Below are 26800 nucleotides of genomic sequence, written 5' to 3' on the forward strand. Positions count from 1 at the left end.
TCAGAGGATGGATGCAACTCACGCCTTCGTTTTACAAACCAACATAAACAACGTGACAGGTGGGGCGTCTGTCAGCAGCTCTGTTACTGCCACAGCAGATTGCAGGATTTAATATTAGCTGGTTGGCGTGCGGGGTCGTTTGAGGCGATGATCCGTCTCCTTTAACGACTGTCATAAAACGGCACTTTCTCTTTTGCCGGTCTCCTCAGTCGCCCAATCCCCCATACTGCCCCCTCTCTTTTTTCCTCTCTCCATCATCCCCCCCAGCCCCTCCTCCGTCTCCCCCTTCAGGCCCTGCAGTGGTGGAAGTGAGCGTCCACACTCCACCTATCTGTCGGGCTCCCAATGCTGCTGCTCTTACTTCTCATCATCAGTGGTGTCACCTTTTTTTTTCTTATTTAAAATGTATTTAATCAGGAAGAGCTTCATTGAGAGGCTGTAACACACACACATATCTGATATCCGTTTAATAACCCCGTACAGCCTCGTCTTTACTGGGTCAGTGGAATTGAGGAGATAGCCCGTCTGACTGTGGTATCACACTGAATTATCTTAGTCTAAAAATAAGGCAATCCTTAAAGCAGCCTGTGGGCTTACTCGCTGAAAAACTTTCAACTGCACTCGAGAATTTTCTGTCATCTTGGAAATTATGCAAAGTCATGTGGTTGATATCTTTCTAATCAATCAAAAAAAGGAAATATTGGCACATTTTAAAACCTAAAAGTCAACTCCGGCAGATTCCCCCTTTAAGGCGTTTTTACAGTAATGATACATTAAGTAGCTACATGTCCCTTGTGTAAACATTCTAATTCTCTTACACACACACACACACACGTTCACGAATATCAAAGCACATGTGGAAGACACGCACACACAGCCTGGCGGGAAGGGCAGACCTGCATTCGATTTTCCCGGCGCCGGCTGAAGGCCTCAGGCAGGTCGTCCCAGTTGGTTAGTTTGATGTCCAGAGGGACGAAGCTCAAGTTCAACGGACTCCCGTCCTAACACACGAGGAGACAGAGAGGAAGAAGACAGCCTTAAGCGAGGAGATTTGTTACTACGGTTACTAATACTGCTGCTACCAATACCACCATCACTCTTACTAGAGCCACTTGATGGTTAGATACCTAAATGGCTGAAGTGACCCTTTAAAACTGGAAACACATTTGTTTCTTAAGACTTATGTGACTAAAAGACGCTTCACATATAATTTATTTAATTACCCAATCACTCAACAAAAATAAAAAGTATTTGTTTCTGCACACATAACTTCACCATATCAACAACAACAATCATTTTATAATTTGTGCTGGGGGTTTACATGAATAACAGCTCATCACATTGGGACTATAAATGCCACAAAGTAATGAAAGTATTTAAACTTAGTAGAGCTCAAACGATGAGTTTTTGATTAATTGTTGTTGTTTTTTTAAGCGTAAATGCCAAAAAAACAGACAATGCTTCTGGCTGAAATCCCTACACTCTCGCTTATAAGGCAGAGAGAGATCTATAAAACACACTCAGTGGTTCTTTGAAGCAGTAAACGCTCCACAGTGGCACCACTACACTACACACGGTCCCTTCATGGTTCTTTGGAGCTTCCTGACTGGCTCCCCATGTTTTCCTGCCCAAACAGTTGGTGAGATGTGGGATTTGCTGCTGAGTCACTGGTGTAACCAAAGCAAACAAATACAACCACGCGTGTTCACTTGCTCGGTATAGCTCTGAGTGAATGACAACGCAGCAGAGTTATTGTTTCAGTTGCCTGACAAGAATAAATGTCAGGGTAATATTGTCGTTATATAACTTATGGAGGGATAGATTCCAAACAAACCTCTCTGATGCTGTCAAATGAATGTTTCATGTGTCAGAGAAGGTGGGTGTCTTTGTTTTCTCATGAAATACAACAGAGGAATTTCTTTCACTGCGAACATCACTGTCTCAGATAGCAGAAGTTAACGTAAGTTACTGTGAACGAGCGGGGTAAAGTCAATGTTTGACACTGCTACTGGATTACTGCATCGCCATTAAATAAAACATAGTGTACATTGTTTAAATTTTAATATTCTTTACACTTTTATTCTTTTAAAGGTCCAGTGTGTAGGATTTACTGGCATCTAGTGGTGAGGTTGCAGATTGCAAACAACTGAAACTTCTCTCGTGTGCCAAGCATGCAGGAGAACTACAGAGGCAGATGCGTAAACCCGAATTGCCCTGTCCAGAGCCAGTGTTTGATTCATCTGTTCTGAGCTACTGTAGAAACAACAGCAAAGGCTTTGGACTCCAGGGAAGAGGAGCCGTTCCATATGTAGATATAAATGGCTCATACTAGGGTAACAAAAACACTATTCTTAGGCCCTGTCTAAAAATATAGAGATACTTTTCCTCTCGTTTTACAAAATATCTCCATCCGCATTAGAACACAAAAACAGCTCCAAATGCTTGCTGGTGCTAGCTGTCTTCAGTACCCTCCTCTCGTCAACAAAGGTAGTTAAGTGTACAGGCTGATGTTACCTTTTTTAAAACAGATAACAGGGTTCGCATTACCGTTGATTCATCTTTGATATCATGAAGGAGCTCAATCAAAGACAAAAGTGATGCTCTTGACAGGCTTAAGTTTTCCTTTCACCGCTTACCAACAACAATCCCACACTGGAAATGTTCCCGCCACCTGGTGATTTGACGAGCCCTGATTCAAAACCACTGTTTCTGGTAGACTTGAAACTACGGACAGTGGGGTGGATCAAACAACACTGGGGGTAATTCGTTAATCCTTCTAGTGGTGCCGCAAGTAGAAGTGTGTGAAGCTGTCATGAGACCAAGCAGTGCTAACAAAACCTGGGCAAACCACTAGCTTGCAATTGTAGTTGGTTTCTTGGGCGTGTACTCTTTACACAAAGCAACTATGGGCATGGGTGAATTGAGGAGATGACGTCATTGTTTCCCAAACACTCCATACTACGTGTCCACACTTATAAAGAGTAACATGAGTTTTGAAAAATCTGCACTTTGGAAGGCTTTTTTTTTTTATTTTTAATTTCTGTTGTAGTGACCTTAAACTTTTTTTGCACGTGGACGAGAACCCAAAATGTAGAAATATCTGCTTAAAAAAAAGATCTGTATACTTCTAGATAGGGCATTTGTTTCAGGTGATTTTACACTCATGAAAACATAGTTATAAATATTCAATTGCACTTCTGCAAGTTAATCCCCTTAAATCCTGGACCTTTAAGAGTTTACTCACATATTAGCATTAGCATAGCTTTTAATGGTTGTTTAGTAACCTGGCTGAAATGTTCTGAATTATGATATTAAGAAATGTCTCACAAAGTATTGGTTGGCATGCATTGTGCTTCCTGTAGTGCTATTATGAAGTTGATATTTGTGTGAAAATGTAATTTGTCTTAATTACTGCGAATAGTTTGACATGGAATTTGGTGAAAACATACATGTCATGTACCCATCATATTAAACTTAAATGATCCAGTCACTTGTCACCCAACATCGTCAACAGCATGCATATGAGCATACATGCATATGAGAATGGTGTAAAATGGTGGCAGATAATAACACACTGTCACTATTTCTATATGTGAAATGGGAACCTTGATTGTTACAGACAACTGAGAACATAAAGAAAACACTGTTAAGGGTTAACAGTTAATATATCAGTTTGAACATGAGGGCTGAACCTATAGTAACCCATTTAGTTCAATATGGAACATGTATGGCACCTACAGCACCACGACTGTCACCCTATAATATATAACGTTCATATGCAATTAGTTTCATTGTGTTCTGCAGCTCAATTAATATTAAACTACAGGTATTTTCAGCCAAGCAATCATATTTTTAATGACTAACCTGCACAACTTGAATCCAATTACATCCAAGTTCTGTAATATGGCCACACTTTATTCTTCATTGGTTGCCATGGTAATTCTTGTGGTAACCAAGGAGCTCGTTAGTGATCTCTCTTGTTTTTATTCTAATATATGTACACGTACTTTGAACATAATGCTTCTCTGGTGACAGTGCGCATGCATTAGTAACAAAAATAATGAGGACTGTAAAGAGTATAAGAAAAAAACCTGCATATACCCACAAGAATGTACCTTGTTGTGATTATGGGTAATCATACTGCCGCAGCTTGGAGGTATCTGCATAATCGTTGTGAAAAAATAACCACAATAAAGAACATTTTCCTGGTTATTACTGCTTCATTAGCACTAACTACTGTCAATTTGAAGCCTGGGAAGCCACTTACACTCAGAGATAACTTCACTCAGATGACAGTGATTGTGCCAAACATCAGGGGGACATTTACCGGAAAGAAGGTGACCAGTGAATTTAAGTAAAAGCTATAATCTGGATTTCAGTTTTCAGAGACAGTTGGACAGTGGGGACAAAGAGGACAGGCAGGAGATAGGAGAAAGATAAAGTTTAAAGGTTAATACCTGCCAGCAGCTGACACAGGAATTCAGAGATACAAATCAACATTAGGAAGTTCCTGTGCTGCATCCTCAGTGCACAGAGGCCCGTGTGTTTATTTGGATTATGGCAAAATAAATATCATGGAGAGTCGGGGGAGCAGTGGAGCAGGTTGTGCTGTTAGAACATGGAACAGGAATAGAGCCTCGCTACTGTATATGTGATTGAAAAGAGGTGTACTATCCTCGCCAAGGACAAGCTCATGAGTAACAAATACATACAGCCACAATGTGTTCACTCCAAAATCAGATGACAATCATTTAAAAATGATACACATTCGAATTCTTAAAAAGGGACGTTAATTTCTGCATTCCCATTTTTGTTTTCTACTGCATGCCCCACATTTATGAACACCTGCAAGCACATCAAGCTAGCTAATATAATTAATGGAATTCAAGGGAGAAATGGCAGCTATGCTAGCCTAAATATGCTAACAAGGCTCACAAAGTTAGCTTTAGCAAGTAGTGAGAAATGACCAGTGAATTTGTCACACACCATCAACAAGCAGCGCAGGTTAAAAGTGCAATAGCCCCCTTTACACGAGTACCATTAGCATTTAAAATGCAATGATAGCATGTATGAACCTCCTGCTCTCTGCTCTCCACGTTAAGAGCACAGAGCCCCTTTATTCTGGATATTTGAACCTTAACATGAACTTCCTGTGGTTTACCAAGGAAAACACGAAAGAGGGAACGGACATGATATCAGTGACAGCACTTGAATTTTGCATTGGAGCCAGAGTTTGTATTTGATCATCAAATACTGACTAACCTTCAAATGGTTAATGATATTATATAATATTTGGGAGGACTAACGTAAGCCAGCTCTATAATGTTTCCTAATATAATCAGGAGGTGGTGCTAATCGCCAAGTTATTATAAATCTGGACTTTCATCCCTTACTGGTACTTGTTACTTTATTCATCAGTGAACTAAGTTAGCATTTACACTTCATTTAGCTAACATTAGTGAGCTGACGATGTACATTAATTTAGAGATAACGCTGTAAATGTGTAAAAGAAACAGAGAGCTGCGATGTCGGAGAGTAATTACAAATAGGACAGCCTCTCTAGCGTTATCATTATTATGACTTGTGTGTGTGTTAGCTAATTGTATATACTAACATTAGATGACTAATGTTGGTATGAATGTAAATCACTGAGGCAAACTGCGAGGCATTATAGCCTGTGGTCATGTCCTAGTTTGGTGGCTATTTACCTAAATCTTGAGTAGTCTGGTCAACCATAACAAGCTGGACCTGCCCCATGTGGCCATGTATCATAATGAAGCTTGGAGCAAACAGGGGCTTATATGCAGCTGCTGGACAGAGGCATGTGCACACTGAGATAAAAACAACAGCAAGCATCACGTAATGTGTGTATTTTAATTTGGTGGGAGGATTTTCCAGTAAAAGATAGAATAACAAGGATATGATGGGTTATAGTGTGATTTGCCCTGCTGCCCCATTCACTCCAATAGAACTGACACCAAAGTCTGGCTCCAGTACAAAATTAAAACGCTATCACTGACATCATGACCTTTCCTTTTTTTAAAGTTTGCTGGATGCTAGTAGCTAAATATTCACTCTGAGTTTCCCTTTGGGATATTTAACATTTTCAATGCATTACTTTTGCAGTTCATTCAGTTTAAAACACATACACAACCCCTTATCTACAGATACAATGTAAATATTGTAAATCATTTATGGATATGGACCCAGGGGTTTGTCACATATGACAACATAATGGATACTCCAAAATATGGGGAATCGCAGCAAAGGATTTTAAGTTTAGCACAACATAATGTCTGCCTGAATCATCCTGACGAAGTAAACCCCACCCATCTGCTACTCCTGGTGTTGACATGAAAAACCACCAACCCACCCGAGAGCAGGAACACTGAATCCTTGAATAAAACAACTGTTTGGTGTTTTGAAAATGGACATAAAATTCCTAATACTCTCAATATTTCTTATTCAAACCCTGGTGACAAATCTTGCCCTGATTGTGCATTGAGCGGCCCCCTGTGTGAATTCTACGCCTGGTCCAGGATTATCCCGATGTGACAGCTTTCCAGACAGAATTCCTACAGTTTATCATTTAGACGACAGCGGGGGACATTTATCTCCATGGCTTATCGTCTCAGCCACACGTACGTGACACTTGTCTATTGCCGTCAGGGTAATATTCCATTGGTGATTCAGTTCAGCGCTTTGGTCTTCTCTATGTAAAACCCTCTTGTCTCTTATCTACGTTAGTGGGGAAGGAATCTGATCCCTCATGAATGAAACAAAAGGGCGTTAAGTATCACAATCCGATCAATACAGAGGTCTGTTGGCAAGTGGCACTCAAGACGAGTGCCAAGAATGCACCAGAGTGTAATCAGAGTCAGACTGGGGTTAAACTATAGTTTATCTTAGTCTGCTCGGGTGCAGGAAGCACCACAAAGTTCAATGAGACATGCAACTCAAACAACATTGTACTTTACTGTCTGAATGAAATACCTGAAGTCTTCACACTACGAGACACTGTTGTTTATCATATAACAGATGCTGTAGGTAAACTGTCTTTACTTTTTCTCTGCCTCAGTGCCTTTGTTGCTATCTCTTGGTCAGCTTTTTCGAAATGAACTGACTGGAGCTTGTTAGGGGATATTTACAAATTTATGACTGATCTTACACTTCTTCCCTCAATGGTCCACAGCGCTCTGTCACTGCTGCCATTGTTGTTGTTCATTATTACTTGAACAGAGCAGCAAGGTGTTTAGTTGTTTTATATTCTGAGCAATGTTAGCATCCATTTATTTTACAGTTAGACAAAGGTAGGTCAAGAACATAGAAAACATTAATATTAAAGTGGCTCTCCAGTGATTTGGTACTATGTGACTGACAGATAGAAAAGACAGATACATTTTTTTAGAGATATACGATTGACCTTAGGCAGCCAGCATTTTATTTTAGTTTGTTCCATCTCAGCTGTTTAAACTTATGCTCACTGTCACTGACGATATTAAAACCATTCAAAGTCTTGATCCTGACCTGATATCACCCCAAACCAAGACCAAAGTTACCTACAGTGTTCTTCAGCTAGCTTACTTTGTGTTTGATGTTTCTGTCATAAATAAATGCAAGTGCAATGATGCTTGTTTTATGCGGGTGATAATGAACGCTATTAAGTTATTAACATTGTTTGCATCCTCAATAGTGCCACTGGAAATCATGTGTTAAATATGTGACACTTTTTTGTCAGTGGAGCACTTCGGTCAGGGACAAGCTCCAAAAAATACTTGATCCTACATTTCCCATAATGCAACAAGATTATTTTGAGGTTTCAAGATTGGTTTGACGTTTCCAGCTGCCGCTCTGTCAGCTCTGCTAAATTTATGCTCGTGTGTATTTTGCAAGCCTTGGTGGTGCTTTTTGTGGTTGGCTTTGGACAGTGGTGGTGTGCGGCTAGCTGCTAGCCGGCGGGAGGTTCTCAAATGTAAATATCAGTAAACAGGGAACAGGAAAAGACAGAGAGGATGGGGACCAGCTGAACCAGCATCCTGCGAGCCATTGTACAGATGTTGGAAAATGAACTGGATGACTTCCATGCGGCATTGGTTTCCAACAGGATATCAGGAAGTGTGATTCACCAAAACTTGGTTAAGTCCTGAATGGCGCCATTCAACCTGATTACTCTTTTTCTATATGGTGATTTGACAGAAGAGAGGACTGTGGTGAGAGAAGGAGAGGAGGCGTGTGCTTTATGGTGAAAAAGGACTGGTGCACTGCTATATGCTGTTAAAAGGTGGCTGCGAGGCAGCTGCAAAACAGCACTGCCCATGTTCAATACAGCTATCGAGGTCGGGATGTGTGGACAGGTAAAACATTCCACTACCAGAAACCACGGATTACCAGGACCATCCGGAAAACTGCACTACACCTTGTATGATTCCATGTGACCAAAAAAAAAAAGACTGATTGATAAATTGAATGATTGATTGACTGAATATTTGAAACTCTCTACCTGGTAAACGCCCATGTCTGTCATCCCTAAATTTGCGTACTACCCCTTTAAATTTGTATACATAAAAGCCACACATACGTGCATAAATAAAATGTCAAGACACCCTGAGTGGTGGTTTACACAGGCGGACTGTAGCTGAGAGAAGAAACTTTCGACAGAGGTTTAAAGATGGGGGGATCCTTGCTAAATCCTATTGGTTATCCTTTGGTAATTCCTAAACCTTTCATTTGTGTTAAACTAAAGTATATGAATAGAGCTGAGGAGCTTCTCTGTCCTCTTTCACCACACGGGTTCGATCAGTCTCACAGAAAGGAAGGGGGAAAACGGGCTCCTGGTCCTTTGGTAATAGACAAGAGGCAATCTGAGTTAAAACCAGGCACCAAGGTTATTCAGTTATATGACATTTTCATAAACTACAATAAAACAATATGGCTTGTTTTTAAGTCTAAGTGCAGCTTTTAACTGTAATAATGTGAGCTCTTTCAATCAGCATCAGTTTCCTTTTTAAACTCTGACTTTCTTAATGTTGCATGTAACTATTTTCTCACACGTCCTGTTTGCTAATTAGCAACTTGCGATAGAACCGCACGTCTCCTATTTTCATAACTGTTGTTTGCAGCTCTATCTTGATAAAGACATCTTGATCTCAATGAGACTTCCAGCTAAAAAAAAAAAGGGCGAATTAATTATGTTTTGTTCGCTGTTCGGTTGAATATGACAGGAACACGCTGGTGAGGAACAAAACATCGAGTGGGTATCACAACTCAACATGCCCTTTCAGTTTTACTTATTCTTACTGCCTGGAGACCTGAAATTAAAAAACTATTACATCAGACACTTCTGACTTTCTGCTAGAAGGTAAAAAAGAGCTCATTTTCTGACAGTTAAAGCTGCACTGGAAATGGTGCAAGAATACCGGTTTGAAATGTAAAACGCAGTACACAAACTTGACATGGTATCAGACACTGTATTAAATATGACAGGCTAGCTTTCTCTGAATGGAAGAATTAAATGCAGTTGCTTGGGGAGATTCCAGCTTTGAATTCATCACTTTCTGTGAGCACATAGTGTTCAAAGCCAGCAGCAAATTGAATCTGGTGACACATTAGGTGAGTGTGACCACATCTGACCTGAGAGACGGATGTATTTTTACATATAATATCACATAGTGCAGCTTTAAAAATTAAAAATGCGTACATTTTTAGTTTTGCAAGTGAAAGCAACAAGTGACATCGACAGTTTTCACAGTGTAGACATTAAAACACCTACAGTGCAGAGCTTTGACTTGCAAATTTCAGGCGTTGTATGGCAGCTGAGGACGACTAAAAACAACTACAAGTGATTAACGAAGTGAGACTTGATTAAAGTGAAGCAGAGAGAGGCTGTTTGAGGTGAATGCATTGCACAACACTCCCAGTTACTGCACAATCTATTCACAACCTTGAGATAAAAAAGAGAAGCCAGGAAAAATCATTAGTAAAACATCTCTGGTCCCATTATGAGCTGAGCCTAACCATTATCCAATATGCACAATCAAACGCTCACACAGGCCAGTACCTTGGAGTAAAGATATATTCGGTCTGTGTACTGGCTGGCGCAGAACTGCAGGCCCGGGTAGACGGGATGGGTGGCGTTGGCGTCATCTCCATCAGTGCCCTCATCATCGTCATTAGCATCGGAAGAGAGACATGCCGCGGATCGCTGGTCTGCAGGGAGAGAGGAAGATGCTGGCTAATATCTCACTGAGTATATATTATTGGCTCATTACTGGCTTTCGCTGCTTTATTGGTGCCTCTGTTTGCTCCTCTGGTGATGCAATGACTAGCAGAGACATTAAACTCCAGCAGCTCTTCAGATTTATTACACGCCGCACAATATTGAGACGATATGACATTTGTAGCAGATCATTAAAATGTGTATGCATGTGTGAAACCACCTAATATTTATTGCTTTCAAACACTTGATTATAGAATCTGAAATGAAAACGTTTGGGTAATTATCTTTGACATTTTCGTAAATTTTCATAAGAAGGAATTAAAGTTGATTTTACATTTTGCTAGGTCTGAACACTTGTGTCCACTTTAATATTTCTAAGTGCAGCACCAAAATGTTTATCTCTGCAATCATTTTGAATGCACCACATTGTCAATGGTGGACAGACATGAGCATGAAATAAAGACCTGATTGGACACTCACAAGCTATGCTGGTTTCTGAACAAATATTAGGTGGTAAAAATGCATCTGCAGAATCATGCTTGATTTGGGATCTGCAACACTGAGAGCCAGAGGCAGTCAGTCATGTTGTAATCAAACACCGCCCTCTAGTTTGATGATTGACAATTTTTCAGACTTGACTCAAATAAGGATATTGCCTGGAATGCTGAACTATTCCTTTCATGTTTTGTCATACATTGCAGCTTCACAGAGAGCCCGCATCTCTGACAGAAACCTCCCAAATTATTTTTCACATGTTCGCTCAAGAATTTGCCGAACGACAGGATAGAAACGTGGCAAGAGAGGGAAAGAGAGATAAAATGACAGTCACAGATGGAGGGAAACGGAGGAGGAGAAGAGAGGGAGCGGGTCATTAATGTCAGCCATGTAGCTCGCTCATCCTGCCAGTATCTAGCAAGAAAAGGTCAGGCGGTGGAAATGAGACCGCCGCTGCTCGACCACGCTTCATTTAGACAATGACCTATAACACTCTGATAATACTTGCCTTAAATCACTTCGCGTGGCCAGTTGTCTGCCTTGTCTGTGTGTGTGTGTTCGTGAGAATGTGTGTCCATTTGGGTTGCTAATGGGGGAAAATACTGACACAGGTTGATGTCCGTGACATGAGTGTGTCTAGTGAACAGGTGCTGCCATGTACCTGCACCGAGTTTCTGGTTGTTATGGGGCAGAATAAGCTTTGTAGCCGAAACACTGCAAGGATTAAGAGACAGAGGAACACACTGGAACAAAGACATCGCTCTCATCATGCCCTCTGATATCACGCTATTAAAGCCTGCAAACACTTTTTCTGTATCATTTTCTTATCATGAGTAATAGGGTCCTACACAGTTTGGCTTATTGTAAATAAGAGGTTTCTGTATTTTGTGTTTTTCCCTGTGCTGTTCTGACTGGTTTGTGGGTGGGGCTCAGCTGGAAATGACGATATCATGTACTTCCATGCACCAATCAGGATTTAGCAATGTTTAAAACAAAACATGATGACAGTTGTGGGTTGTTTGAGTGTGTAAGTCCTAATAACTAATACTTAAAAATGGTTCTTCTGAGCTTTGATTTAGTCATGCATATTTAATGTTACAGACAAATACTACAGATTGAAAACTTATCAGGGGCTTTAATGTATCAGAAAATACTGTTAAGGCAAGAGTTGATATCCGTTTTTCCTGTGAACTGCATGGATTAAGATAGGAAAATGTTTTTTTACCTTTATTTTCATGTTAATTCTCGTTTTTTTCATTTTCTCATTGACTTTCTATGGTGGAAAACGCTCAGATTTTTAACTTAAAGAGGAGCTTAGAGGGGTAATTTTCAGGTTCTACTTGTGTTTAAGGTTTCTAGTAGAGTATACTTAGATGCTTTAATGTACAAAAATACTGTGCTGGAATGCCTGTATTCACCCTCTGTCTGAGACTCTCAGTTTTAACGCCTGTCTCTTCAAGCCCCCCCAGAAAATGGCCGGTCAGCTCTGATTGGTCTCTGTGCCATCATTGTGGCTGGGCGAATGACTGTAACAGAGTACAGGAGCACTTTCTGCCAGGAAAAATCACCAATAAAAGCCTCTAAACCGAAATTTTTTACAACCAGACTGTAAATGGTTGCAGTAGTGTGCCTGGAGCAGATGATCATGTAAAGAAATCCTTCACAGGCTGACATCAGGTTGTCTCAAAAGAGCTGAAAACAGAGTGTGGAGAACATTTTGAAGCCTAAGGTTTTTGCGAACAGGATTTACTTTTACATATGTTTACCTCATTATTTGAAACGTTTGCAGTGTTTAATTTGAACATACGACATTGTAACATTATATATATGATGGAAAATAAGGAGGAGCATAATAGGACCCCATTAAAAGATACAGTACTAGCAAAATTATATAAATAACAAAAGTACAAGTACACCTTTAGACACAAAATGGCAGTGTTGTTTAAAGTAGCCCAAAATGGGAAAACTCTAGTACAGTAAAAGTACATCAAAACTGTGCTAAAGACTCATGCCTTTGGTTTATTGTCTTACTAAAGACAGGCCTTTCTATTTTACCAGCTGTCTTGATAAATTCAGTGTCAACTATATTTCGGCTTTAGAACAACAGATATGGCTGCTCCTAGTTTGTCATTTTAACACAAATACTGCTGTCATCCACTAATTCATTTCAATTACTTCTACTTTGCCATTTTTATGATCATTACTAAGCTACCGTCTCAGCAGTGCCTGCACAGATGGCTGCGACGTCTGCTTTAATTTGAGAATTTACAGTAGTTACAGTCCACCACTAATCTGTGTAAAAATTTTAGTGCAATTTGATGCTGAAACTTTTTTTGTTTAAAGGTGAGATCATCCCGTTAAGTCATTCCCTCTCCTTGACCTATCCTGTACAATGTCCATATCTTTCATTTTTATGGTTGCCGCCCTCATAGGTGCAATTTCCTAGGGTCTGGTACACGCTGTTCTGATCTCACCCTGGCTTCAGCTGGAATGGGCCACTTTGTGTCTGAAAATATCGAGACGACCAGGCAAAAGCATTGTGCAGCGCCACAAACCTAGAGCCAAAACATCTTTAGGACACTAGCGTTTCACAAAATCCCATCTATCTATCCCTCTACATCTGTAATGAAACCTAGCAGCTCTGCAATGTGCACCCTATATTTGTTGTAAGCAGTTTTTTTCCCCCCCTTCCCGTGTTTGCAGTGGCAGAACGCGCCAGCTGCATTAAGTGGGCCATTTATACGATGGGGGCAATTCATCTTACAAAGCCGTCTTATTAGACTGTCACTTACACAGTATGAACAGTGCCTTCAAAACACCCCAAGGGATTTATCTGTTATTTTACTGCGAGAGAAAGAAAACAACGCCTAATTGGACTGAGTCATCTCATCTTCTGCAGGATCGAAACAAAAGATATAGATATATATATATATATAAAAAAAAATTCCAAATGCACATTTTAAGTATGAAGAGGTTTGATGCAGTGCATGCTGCTGCTGCAACGTTTGAACTAACATCCAAACAAACATGTATACATGTTGAAATGTTTGGGTCATGCAGATAGATGAGGCGACAGACAGTAAGGAGAGAGAGAGAGAGAGAGAGAGAGAGAGAGAGAGAGAGAGAGGTGGAGGAGGAGTGATTGCCTGTCTGTGCTGTGAGGAAAGTAATCTCAGAGCAATCAAGAGAGGTGGGGGCGGCCGACAGCTCTGCGGTTTGCCTTCTAAAACCACAGGCAGGTAGAGGAAAATCATTAGGCACTGCTCCTGACCCCATAGGTCACTTTTATTGGACAACCACTGTGTTTCATACTAAACCCACGCTGCCAGAGACAGACTGGCAATGGCATGTAACTAGCAAACAGTCTCACCACCAATGGGATGGATGTGCATACAGACAGATAGACAGATAGATAGATCAATAGAATTAAAGTTTGTGCGTTTCTGTTTTTTTAAAAATGGTAAAAGCCAGCTAAAAATAGGCGAGAGAGTCCTTTTCAATTGGCAGAAATCTAGAGCAGTGTACATGGCTCTGCAGCAGACGAGCATGCCTTTCTTTCTTTTCTTTTTTTACTGTTGTGTCCCATTCTGCGTCATGGACCGGCTGGGAAACAGGTTGGTAAACAGTAAAAAACAGTAGTGGTTACTTCTTTTATCATATCTCTTACTCTTTCAAACTCAGTGCAGACTAATTTGGATTGATTTTCGACCGCTGCTTGGACGGGGACGAACGGTATTTTGTGGGGGTGAGCCGGTAAGTACCTGTGACTTCTGCAGAGTCACTTGACCTGGATGGGACTGCCGATTGTAACCTTTCCCATTACATATTAAAGCCAGATGTTTGCAGGTGTTAATATATAGCTTGCTGGCTATTAGACAGAAAAATAGATAAACAGGCTTACGATCTAGTTAGGTAGCTGGATAGCCAGACAAATATAGACAGATAAACAGACGACAGAAGGCCAGTTAGCTAGCTAGCTACGGAGATGGTCAAACAGACAACAGAAAGACAGACAATTAGCTAGCTGGCTATATGGAGAGAAAAATAAACAACAGAAAAGTAAACTGATGGGGGAGCCTATCGCACTGGGTAGAGCATGTGCCATCTGTACCACCTTACGCAGCGGCCCGGGGCCTTTGCAACATGTCATCCCCTCTGTCTTTCCTGTCTACCTCTCACTGTCAAAATATTATCTTAAAATAAAAAGATAGCTAGACTGATAAACATATAGACTCTCAGATAGATAAATAGACAACAGGAAGACCAATAGATATTAGTTGTCTCCAGGGAAAAGCACATGTCCACAGAGGAGGTGGGGGGCCAAGTTGGCATCCAGCAGTGTCTCTTTAGTGCTGCCATTTCTGATCGACAGTGAGGCTTTTATCTCTCCCCAAGAGTCGGTCTAAATAGAGGTGTTTTTCAAAAAGGAAAGCGGGCCTTTCACTCACCTTTAGTATTTCTTCGCCTGAGAGTAGAGGGGGGGACACAGAGTGCAGAAGGCACTGCGGGGGAAGTTGCGGTGGGATTCAATCCGAGACCATTGGGGGGCACAGGTAGCTACAGAGAAGGGAAATTAACCACTCGACAATCTCTGGCCACTAATAGATGTCAGTGTGTGTGTGTGTGTGTGTGTGTGTGTGTGGCTTGGAAAGGAAAGGAATCTGCCAAGTTGTTGCACACTGATCTTAAGATATGAAAGGGTAATAGGGGTTGATGGCTTGCCTGTTAAAACCTAAATGGCTCGTGCAATATTCCTTCCTATGTTAAGTATTTCACAAAGAAGCTTTAAGAACAGCCCTGAACTGCCATCAGCTCGGTTTCATCCCTCAATAACTCTGACCCAAAATGTCTGCGTGCTTTCAGAGGCAACACCCAGGTCACCGGCTTTTCTTAGACTCTGCTAGTCTGGCAATTTTTTTAGAGCACTTCATATTGCACACGATGTAATTAGTTCTTTGTAATTAGCGCAATTTATTGCATTGCGTATCCCTTTGAGACACAAGTACTTGAACACAGAGGTCTTAATTTGCAATATTACACACTGTGTAATTGGGAATTTGTTTCCTCACATCCCTCAGAGACTTGCAGACATGTGCACATATAACCAGAGTGGACGGGGAAAGCAGGTTGTGTTTCAAGGGTAAGTTGGTGTCGGGAGGGAACTTGTCCCTTTTATGTAATTAGACCTCAGTCCACTTTATTAAAAAACAGCCAATCAGAGGCTCATCAGTTGCCTACTGGACAGTGACTGAACCCCAAACCTTGTGTGTATTTTGGTGCTCTTGCTTCAACAAGCTGCACTCTGGAGATAAGTTTTACTCAATATCTCCTGTAGCTTACTGAGTGCAGAAATAGGCAATATCTCCAACTAGATACTAATAATAGTAAGAATAATAATGCCCAGCCCCATATGGAATGAGATATAGTCCCTTATTGGTTTGAAGTGATGATATTAAACAGCATTATATGGGCAGGTGACAATGCGGCGCCAGCCAATTTCCCTAGATATGAAAAGGAGAAGATTGCAGGTGGGATTACCCTGTGTGTGGTCGGGGGGGAGGCAGCCGCCACCACCAGCGACGTTGTCGCCTCGCTCTCCCGCTGATTGTTTGCCTTTGAGCTGCCGCTTGTCCTCCTCCTCTGCTTCTCCTAGTTTCTGTTTGTCTTTCGGAGGCTCATCCTCCTCCTTGCTCTGTTTGTCTTTGCGCGATTTTGGAGTCTGGTCTTTTCCCCGGCTGAGCTCCGGCTCGCTGTCGGAGCTGGAGAGGACGACACATGCCTGGTCCCACTCAGTCGAGGGGGGTTGCTGAGGCCTGGGTGGCTCTGAGCCAGCAGAGAAAGAGGGAGGGAGAGAGAGATGAAGATTACTTTATTGGCCGAGTTGCACAGTGTAATCAGACTTTGAAGAGTTTCATTCCCTGGCGAGATATCCATCAACTGAAGAGTGTGACAAAATGACTGCTGACATGAAAGTAAAACTCAATATGGCTCATTAGTGGTGTTATTAGCTATCATAAGTCCTTTACTGACAATTTCAGAAGATGTGATTGTGTAATATAGATCGACATAAGCAGGGATGTAGTGGAATATATAAACACACCCAACTCGTTTAAGAGGATGTACATTTTTACATGTATTAACAGTGCAAATATAATAATATAATGTGTGTTTTTTAAAACCATCATCTATTCTATGTAGCTGGCTTATTACTCAAACTGATCACTGACTGAAGGTCTGCACAGCTGAGGACATTTTAGTCTTGCTCAGCAGCACATCAGCAGTGGAGCAGAGAACACCTGCCACCCCCCCTTCCACCAGCTCCCGGATCAAACAGTCAATATAATTTGCAGGGAGAATGAATTATGTTCATGTCACATTGTTTTGTTAATTGCCCGCCTGCATCGTGTGCAATTAAACCTAAACAAAATAATTGTCAGCGATTGCTGCATCTGTGCGCCGCACCAGCCGGGCGCTGTGAGCGGTATTCAAACAGCTGATAATGGCGGCATGCCAATCGCAGATCTCGCTTTAAAGAATCCGCTTACAGCTCCTTGTAGATTCGCTACCAAGCTTGTTCTGCTCTTAAACCATTCATGTGAGTTTCATTCATACTGAATGCAGTAATTCTGTGAAGGTCAAGCAGAAATCTAAGCCACAAAAATGTTAATGAATGCAAGGATTATGCCATTGCCATTCATACTCCACATTATTTAAAATTTTACTTTTAAGTTATGTTCTGAGGCGCAGCTGAAGCTTTGGTGGTACTGATGTTTGTTATCAAGGTAAAACTAACAGACAGAGTCGCTGCTAAAGGCAAGAAAACAATTATTTATAACCACTTGTAAATGTCACTTTCAGTCTGAACAGAACTTCTTTCAGGGAAGTGCTGTACAATTTTCTCTCCCTACTTTCCTAGTTAAATTTAAATCATATCCTTTCACATTATTTGTTGAACTTGAGGTGTGAAATCTAACAAGACAGTAAGTTGTGAGACTCAGGGACGCAGAGGGCTAATTAGTGATCCTGCCTCTCTGTGGCTTGTTTCTTCAAAAGGCCAGCCTCTAGTCGGCTCCCTCAAATGTCATCTGAGTCTCCGGGCTCCTGGCCCCACCGCTGCCCCCCTTCGCTAACAAGCCGAGCGAGACCGCACAGAGACGGCTCAATTTGTGTTAAGCTGTCCCCACTGAGGAAGATGTTAACGGGGAAATCCTACAGGGCCGTGCCTTGACTTTACCAGTCAACCCACTTGTTTTCCCCCCAATCAGGGCCCCATTATGTCTGTAGTGGCTTGATAAGGCTCCAAAATTGAGTCTCGAATCCAGGCACACAAACATACTACTACACACAAACACATTTGAAAAGCATGTGATCCTTCACGTGAGCCAACGGCATGAGCTTATGAAAAATAACACACTCCAGTAGTTGAATAAAGCAGGAAAAGCTTTTATTGCAGTCTGCAGGGAGTGAAACAGCTGCAGTCTGTGGCAAAAAAGTATCAAAGAAAAGTACTTGGTTTTCAAATGCTGTGTAATATCAAACAGTTAAAGATTAGACTGGATTTTTTTTTAAAGGGCGGGTCCATTATTTGTTTTCCATTTTATTTTTTTTTTTGGTTGTAAGTACATAAGTTTAAGTATCAAAATGCTTATCTCCTGAGCCCCCCGATCTGCTGCATATAAACCTCATAACCCGACCAATGTGCCTCTGTGCCTGGGCAAAGCCTTCTTTGAGAATTGTGTCCAAATTATCTATATTCTTCAAATCCCCAAACTGGCACAGAAGCTAGGCAACGTGCTGCTGTGGACGCCATGTTAGTTTGGCTCTGAAAGTCACAAAATAAGACTAATAAACCAACCGATTGAGACAGACCAGCAACTCCTGTGTTCTGTGAAGTAAAATTACTGTTTTTGTCAGAGGAGTTTGGTGGCTTTGAAGAGAGCAATATAACAGCTTCAGTTGCCTGTTGGAAACGTCTGACAGCAAGGTAAAGCGGTGGAAATATTGCATGTCTATATATAAGACAAAAGTCTCCACTTCAAAAATCTGAACTAACCTTTTCAGTTATTATTATTATAATTATCAGTTCTACGTCACTGCTTTTTGCTTACAGCTGAGTGGGCGTTTTCATTTGAAAAACCCGGAAAAAAACCCCAGATGGAGTCGACCTTTAAATGCTAAAAATCAGTCCCAAAAACATCAGGACAAGGATAGAGTGCTAGCTGAGAGGTGTAGAGAGCCAAGAGATAACCAAATTGCCCTCTTCCTGTATACTCTCTCACAGCGGGTGCTGAGAGACAAATTGTTGGTCTACCGGTGAAAGAGCTGAAGGACTGAACCATGCCCACGCTCTCGGCCTCAAAAAGCTGCAAACACAGGAGCTCAACAGCCCTGATTCAACCTCAAAATGGTTGAAGAGAAGCTGACTTGTTTACTGGTGCTAAATGAACTTCAGGAAACTGTTCAGACTAGCCCACCTGAGATGTCAAACCCTGTCACATAACAGAGGTTATAATGCATGACAGTTTGATTAAAAACAGCTCTTGATTACTGGCGATATAGCACAACAGTGATTCAATTTGTGTCCAATTAATGAAAGCTTTTGTAATTTGGGAAGTTCCCCTCCCTGCTGCACAGGAAATAATTTCCTGTGGTAAAAATGAGAAGTGATAGCCACCAAGGTTGAACGGATAAAGCAAAGAGTGCCAGAAACTTCAATATAAAATTTACCATTTGCTAAACCCCTTGACCAAACACCAATTGTTTAATTGCAGCTACACAACCACTTTGTCTCATCATGACAAAGGGGTGTCCATGGGACTAGTTGGAGCAATACTCTATGTACAATATAAAAAATCTGGGGAACATTTTTTATGTAGCATTTCAAAAGGCAAAACACAAGCACACAAGTGTTAGGAAATGATTAAACAGTGTGTTTATCTGCTATAATGTCAGCTTTATTAGACGTCAGCATGCCTGGCTAAGTAGCTACTTACAGTAGCAACCTAGCATTGCTTTCAAGGCTAAGACACAATAATTGGCTGACTACAGTAGAAAAAGTTTGGGCTAACGTTAGCGTCTCCATCCTGCTCTTTTTCTGGTATGGTAAAGATAAAGCATCAACTACAGCATGTTTAATCAACTTGTGCAAATGCTAACTTTCGCCTGGGACTTGTAGCTTTAGCCTAAAAGTTTCTTTATGCTTCTGCGTACACTCGACACAACATGCACGCAGTTGATCCGCAGTTGCTGTGTGCCTATAGTTCTGCGTCTTGTTGGTCTATGTCGCTATGCACTTCCCCGCCAAAGTGCTTGGAGGCGCGGTGTTCTTTTATATACCTAGCTAGACTCTGTGACGTCTATGGTCGTTGCTTGTTCATCGTTTGTTTATCTTCCGGCTTTGCTCTAGTCACAGTGAACATGGTGACCGAGAGAGAAAGACTGCTGCTGGAGCTCAAAATGATCATTGAACAACAAATGCTCTTATTACAAATGTTACCACCACGACGAAGAGAGAGAGGCGACTGCACCAATGGTCTGTTCATTCGTTGAATGACTCGAGGCAGTGTTGTAGTACTGCAGCAGGAAGTGAAACCTAGCGAAATGCCGGAAATTATGTAGTTTGAAGGACCAATCATAGCTCTTGCGGTCTGCGTTGGGTATGCGTTGCCTCGACGCATGGTTACAACTTTCTGGAGGTGCACGTCGTGTCTCTGCGTCGGTTGCAGAGGGATGCAACGCCTCTGCAAAGCCCTCTGCGTTGTAGGTGCACAGAAGCATAAACCTTGCGTAAGTCTTTTAGCATGACATGCATCAGTCAGGTGCATACTTAGGACCCTTTCACAGGCTTCTCATTTTAAAAAAGAGTCAGATAGAAACTGTAAAAAGACAGCCGGAGAAGGCGTTTTCAAAAAACTTACAGACTTAGTGTTAATCAGTTACGGTCAGTTAGCTACACTTGATAAAATCTAAAAGCAACCATTTTAAATTCAACCAATAAAATCCACGGTGGATGGGTGGAAATGAGATGCTGTTCATTTTACGTTTGTGTGAAATTGAAAGACACATTTACACAAAAAAACCCAAAACTTTTTATCGATTTTGAGTCGTAAATTTACAAATCTTATCACTGCAAAATGTGTGCGCATTTACATCAAGCTTCAATGCTTCCTATTAAGTAATAAAATTCTTTATGTCATGTACCTCGTTCTGTAACATTCTGGTACATTTTATTCTGGTACAAACACCTCATGGTACAACAGACCAATATCCGTCTGTATGCTGACTATTCTTCCTCTACAGCTGCTGTCTTGCTGTATTTTTGCCACGCTGCTTAAATCCACAGACAGTGAAAGCCAAATGATGCTTCTTCTGTTCCTTTACTTTGAATATGAAGCCCTGATGTCGTTGCATCATGTGTCAGTATTCTGTGATTCTCTGCAACATGTCTTAATACCACTGACACAACTTGTGAGACAGTGTCACAACTTTCTTTTTTGTCATTGTGAGAAATTGTTGCTCTTGAAGGGATACCATCTCTCATGTCATACCATAGCTCTGACCTGATTATTTTCTTACATTTCCACGAGCTGAGGATTGCAGTGCCAAGTTGAGAGATATCTCCATAAATACAGTTGTTATTTCTCAGCAGAGTCTGTCATTTACAAATTTAGCAGGTTGTTAAATTCCCCGTCTAGCGAGCTGACACAGCCTGCTGCTGTGAATGCAGAGTGGCGCTTGTGACAAAGAAGAGAGTGTGATTGCTGAATAGTTATCAAGCATCTGCTGCAGCTGAGAATGAAATGGGGGGTGAATTCTGTTAAAAGATATGTGTGTGTGTGGGTGAGTGTGTGGGTGTGTGTTTTCGCTGATGCTCAAAGGCTGAGGTACAGCTTGTTTGAACTGTGTGTGTTTTAAGTGCACCATCCTCACTTCCAATGGACTGAGCTGCAAACAAACCTCCGGCATGGCCAATATTTATTCTATACTTATACTAAATATAGATCCTATATTAGCATATTGAGGCTAGAGCATCATTAATGCAGATACGTGAAGAACTGAATGTAATACTGGATAATGCATATGTACTGTATATGTGTTTACAGCAAAAATAATCATCTTGATTGAGAGATTCATGCACATCTGTCTATCTGTCTGTCTTTCTCCATAGTTAGGGACAATTACTTTTATGTAAAATATATCATTCTTATGCAATGTAGATCTTCATTTGGGATGTGTCGCTCACGTTAGGGCCTTTATTAAATCAACATTTCCAACAATGTCCTGTCATGACTTTGTTTAAATCATTCTTATGGCTTATTTCTTTGCTCTGACAACAAAAGTCTGATGTTGTTAAGAAATATAAAAGCCAGCAATTGGTCAGGCAGCAGAGGAAAAGGATCTGTTCACAGTGTTTCCCTAAGGCTCAAACTGAGGTCATTTACTCATGAGTCTTCTTAGTATCTTTGCATTCTGATAGCTTGAATCCACTTCAAGTACAGCTGTTAATTGCTGAGTGTTTTCCTTCCGGTCTTCAACTATTAGGACTAGTTGTGGTGATGAGTAGTCATAAAACATGATGTTTTTAAAGGAGCAATTCAACATTTTGGGACATACACTTATAGATACTGTGGGTATTTATGGGAACACCACAAAACAGGGGAAAACAAAGCATTTGGCACATGCTGAAGAGTTACTGTGTGGCTTTCTGCACATTAAAAAAACATGATCTTTCAACCCAGAACCCATTTTCCCATGTTTGGGAAAATAGGTGCTCAGGGTTCAGTTGGCGCTGTCGATTTACGTCAACTTTAAGTGCTTGTGTTTGCCACTGACAGGCTCAGATTGTTTTTTTTTTTTTGTTGTTGTTGTTTTAAGATATGTGATTTTTTGGAGCATTTTGCCTTTAATGGACAGGACAGTCAAGTGTGAAAGGGAGAGAGAGAGAGAGGGGATGACATGCAGCAAAGGGCCACAGGCTGGACTTGAACCTGGGCTGCTGCGGCAACAGCCTTGTACATGGGGTGCCTGCTCTATCCACTAGCATACGGGCTGGAAGCAGCGGTGGACAGATAGCCTTGCAGAAACCACGCCTACCTGCACTAAACATTTTAAAGGCAAGTAAATGAAACTTGGTGAATAAATCAATCCTCCCACAGGTATTTTGATTTCAGAATTACACATGAAAGTGTATGTACACCATGTGAACAGGCTGTGTATTTATGAAGCAAACAAAGCACTTATTTCATTTAACCTGTCATGGCTTTTTGTTTAATGAAGCATCTTTGCCACCTGTTGGTGGAGTATTTTTCTCAGCTGATTTTCAGTAGGAAGCTGAATCAGAGTGGATAAGAAGCAACAACACAAAGTTTGATCAGTGTGTAGATATATGTTTGTCTGACTTTAAATCACCAGCACTCTAACATCAATACAACCATAAAATTCATCTGAACATCCTGCATTAAAAGAAGCACTAAAACTAATGCTGCTTAAATATCACTGCTGCTGAAACTGCGTCAAATTTAGGGTTATTTTTTTCCCCGTGAGCCCGATGTGATGCATCTCAGACATTTAAAGAGCATGGACCTGCAGCCTGCCAGGTCATAATGACTTCCCTCCCCTCTCTTTTGCAAGATACAATCATAGGCTGTCAGAGATATCAGCTAGAGCCAGCTCAACTTTTCCCAACTTTGTGCGAGACGTTTGCAGCAATAGTAGGCGCCTGTTCACTCTCTCTCTCTCAGCTTGACAGGTGAGAATTATACTGTGTCCTTGTCATCTGCAGAGAGAGAGAGAGAGAGAGAGAGAGAGAGAGAGAGAGAGAGAAAGAGAGAGAGAGAGAGAGAGAGAATATTCTCCGAGCAGAGCTATTTCAGACTCTGGCAAGCCTGCCTCCATCTTTCGCTATCACGCATCTCCATCTGGTGAAATCTGTAATGCTGTTCAAAAGTATTATGTCAACAGACTGCTACGATTGATATTGACAGGAAGGAAAATAAAGAAATGAATGGATTCAGCTTCAGGTGCTTCATTTCAAGTGAGACATGATGGTGTTATTGTCTTTTTCTTACTGGAATCCAGTTTGCAATCAGTGAAATGACGTTTGTGTATTTATAAAAGAACAAACAGTTGAACATAAAACAGACACACACACAGTAGGGATGGACAGATCAGACTATTTGTCATGACCGGTTTGTTAATCCTACCTGACTGGACACTAGAAGAGGAGCGTGGGAACTCGCACATCTCACAGTAAGGCAACAGGCTGCTGTTGGAGTAGGTGCAGGCCCCACAGCTCCACTTTTCATTGGGAGGGTCGGGCTCTGATAGCTTCCGCGGGGCCATGAAGGAGACCAGGGCGCCAGGGCTGCCGGAGCCCATCCCCCCCGCCATCGACCTCCGCTTCCCATCATGCCTGGACCTTGGGCTCGGGCTGGGCTGTGGCGTCCGGAGCCTCTTCAGCTGAGGGGAGAAGTCCTGGTCGTGTGCAACGGCGGTTTGGGAGCGGCACTTCTCTTTCTTCTCCTCTCCTTTCTCAGAGCTTGCTCCACTGCCAGATGGTGCCGCAGCCGTCTCTGAGGACATGGAGGGAGATGTTTCTTCATCCTCTGTTCTCTTCCTCTTCTTGTCCTTGCTGGCGCTCGGGGAGAAGAAGGAACGGATGTCGTGCTGCTTATCTTTCTCAAACTAAGAAAAAAAGATGCAAGCTCAAGTTAGTTTTTGGCAGTGCGGCATAAAGTTTGTTACATAAACGACAGATTTCAGTCCACCTGTACAATAACAGAGCATCCATGACATAAATCTTGCTTTTATTACAAGACAACAATTTTAGCCTTTGATAAAAATACAAAACAACATTATTTGATGTCAAGGTCTTTTCTGCTAACACAGGAAATAAAGATGAAAACTACCTGAGGACAAAAATAAATCGCCACAGAAAGTCTGCAGACTCACTACAGACACAACTGAACTACACTTAGCATTCTGATACATACGCTAGTTGCCAATTTGTCAATGTTGCAAAGTAACTCCTCATCTGATTCTGGGTCTGACTGAGGCTCAGTCATGTTTGACTGTATCTCTGTCACGTTTCCTCCAGTGCTAACACTAACCATTTTGATGCACACCGCTCTCTCTGGTCAACCTAGCACAGGCAGCACTGGAGACAGTAGAGAGCGAAACCTTGTGCAAGCAGTGGTGGTGCATGGGGCAGAGGCCAGATCCACCTCATTTCCCATTTTCAGAGTTTTTTAAAACCATTATGTGGGGAAACCATGTAATATTAGTATTAGGAAGTGTGCTTGAGCATGAGAGAAAACTAAAAACTGACAAACTCTTAAACTAAAACATATTTAATCCCACAAACCTCTGACGTATTCATGATTATTTAAATACAGATGAGCTCTTATGTTCTTTCTTGATTACTGCATTCAACTCTGTCTATTAAAAAAAGCCTTGAAACGCTAGGACAGCAAATCTCAACAAAGCCATGATTACTCCACTCCCAATGTCGTTTTAATTTTAAAAACTATAATATTTCTAAGTACTTTTGGTCTATACAATTATTCACAATGTGGCTTCTTCCCCTTTGAAGTACTTTATTAAGCTCCACTCAGACAACATCGCTAGAGCCAAGAGAACGCTTGATATGAGTGACAGGGTTCTTTTCCCAAGGTCTCTTTACAGTATGCAGCTTTCTCTATAACGGCAACCAAAATATTATAATTTCTGTTATAACATTCTATATCATGGGTCTAAGTCAGATGTGGAGCCATCTGTGTTTATATGTTGAAAACAATATAGAAATATTAGAAAGAAAACAGTCAAATTATAAATCTCTTCCTTTTCTAATTATCTCAGAACTGATCTGAACAAAAGGCAAAAAAAACAAAACAAAAACAATCCTTTCCTACTGATGTTTCTGACGAACTCACATGTGAGAAGAACATGTCATCTTTCACATTCTCTGCGTTTCCCTCTAGTGGCAGCACCATCTCGCTCGGCGTCCAGGCGTCGGCAAAACTGAGGAACTCCCACTTGTCCTTGTCGCCCTCGTCGGCCTTCAGATATTCCTTCCTGCCATTCAGTGTGCTGCCGGTTACCGTTTCCTGGAGGACATGATGGACTCTCAGTGCTCTTTTCTTTGTGTTTCTCTTTGGTTCAAATCATTTCTTTCACACATCACATGCTCCGTAATGAGCGGTGCCACAGACAAAAATATTGTTGGAATAATTCACCTTTAATTACAAATCTTGACATCTGTGGTTATTAATGCAAATCCCCATAGCCTATCCTCACATGCAAATTAATTTCACACGTTTGTTCATGACTGCATTCAGTACATACAGCTCAGTTTTTTAGTAGACAGACACATACTGCAACACTGATAATAAGGCTATGTGTGCATTTGCTGTATATGATATATTTGATGTTACTTAATTCTCCATGGATCAGCTGATAAATGCAAGAAGAATTTATAAGTCAGATCACATTCAATTAAATTGAGTAGAAGTAATTAGGTATGTCTTGTCATAAATGTCTGACAAGGCTGGACAGTTTCTAGTGATTCATCATTTACATAAAACATGTGTGGTGATGAATTAAAGGCTTAGCACAAATCTTTCCCCGTGTGGAGCCATCACGTCACCCACAGTACCTTCCTGTTGAGCATGGACCACAGGATGGTGTCAAAGGTGCCCTTGGCGATCAGGTAGTGCACGTTGACCGAGGACGTCTGCCCGATGCGGTGGGCTCGATCTTCTGCCTGCTTGATCTGGCCAGGGTTCCAGTAGAGCTCGGCAAACACCACGTGGCTGGCAGCCGTGAAGGTCAAACCCTGGAGAGGACACACACACACACACACACACACATACACTAATAATATCCCAATTAGAACAAAATACCTCATTCAGCCACCTCAAATGGAACACTCCAGCCCACATCCTATGAAATGTAATGTGGCGAAATCCTTTTTAATAACAGAATATAAGCAGCTAATTGCCATATAAGAGCTTCGAGCACCTACTTCCTTTGATTGGAACGCGTAACATTTGTGCACACATTCGGTCACCCTGAGTAATTGATGTCAATGAG

The 26800-nt window shown here is 41.4% G+C and overlaps 1 protein-coding gene across 4 annotated transcripts in view; it reads right to left on the reverse strand.

The window, feature by feature from the left end:
* The window catches only part of zranb3 (zinc finger, RAN-binding domain containing 3), an 86307-nt gene that overhangs the window by 21224 nt on the left and 38283 nt on the right, over window positions 1-26800 (reverse strand). For 3 of the 4 annotated variants that reach the window (XM_033615805.2, XM_033615807.2, XM_033615806.2), the window contains exons 11-16: window positions 26364-26543; window positions 25642-25815; window positions 23914-24394; window positions 16250-16534; window positions 10058-10206; window positions 897-1001 (exon numbers count right to left, since the gene is read on the reverse strand). In XM_033615805.2, coding sequence (XP_033471696.1) covers window positions 897-1001; window positions 10058-10206; window positions 16250-16534; window positions 23914-24394; window positions 25642-25815; window positions 26364-26543 — 1374 coding nt within the window. The remainder of the gene's footprint in view (window positions 1-896; window positions 1002-10057; window positions 10207-16249; window positions 16535-23913; window positions 24395-25641; window positions 25816-26363; window positions 26544-26800) is intronic. The other variant, XM_033615809.2, reaches the window with a different exon arrangement.

The sequence above is a fragment of the Epinephelus lanceolatus genome, chromosome 24, assembly GCF_041903045.1.
Source record: "Epinephelus lanceolatus isolate andai-2023 chromosome 24, ASM4190304v1, whole genome shotgun sequence".
In the NCBI taxonomy this organism is placed as follows: Eukaryota; Metazoa; Chordata; class Actinopteri; order Perciformes; family Serranidae; genus Epinephelus; species Epinephelus lanceolatus.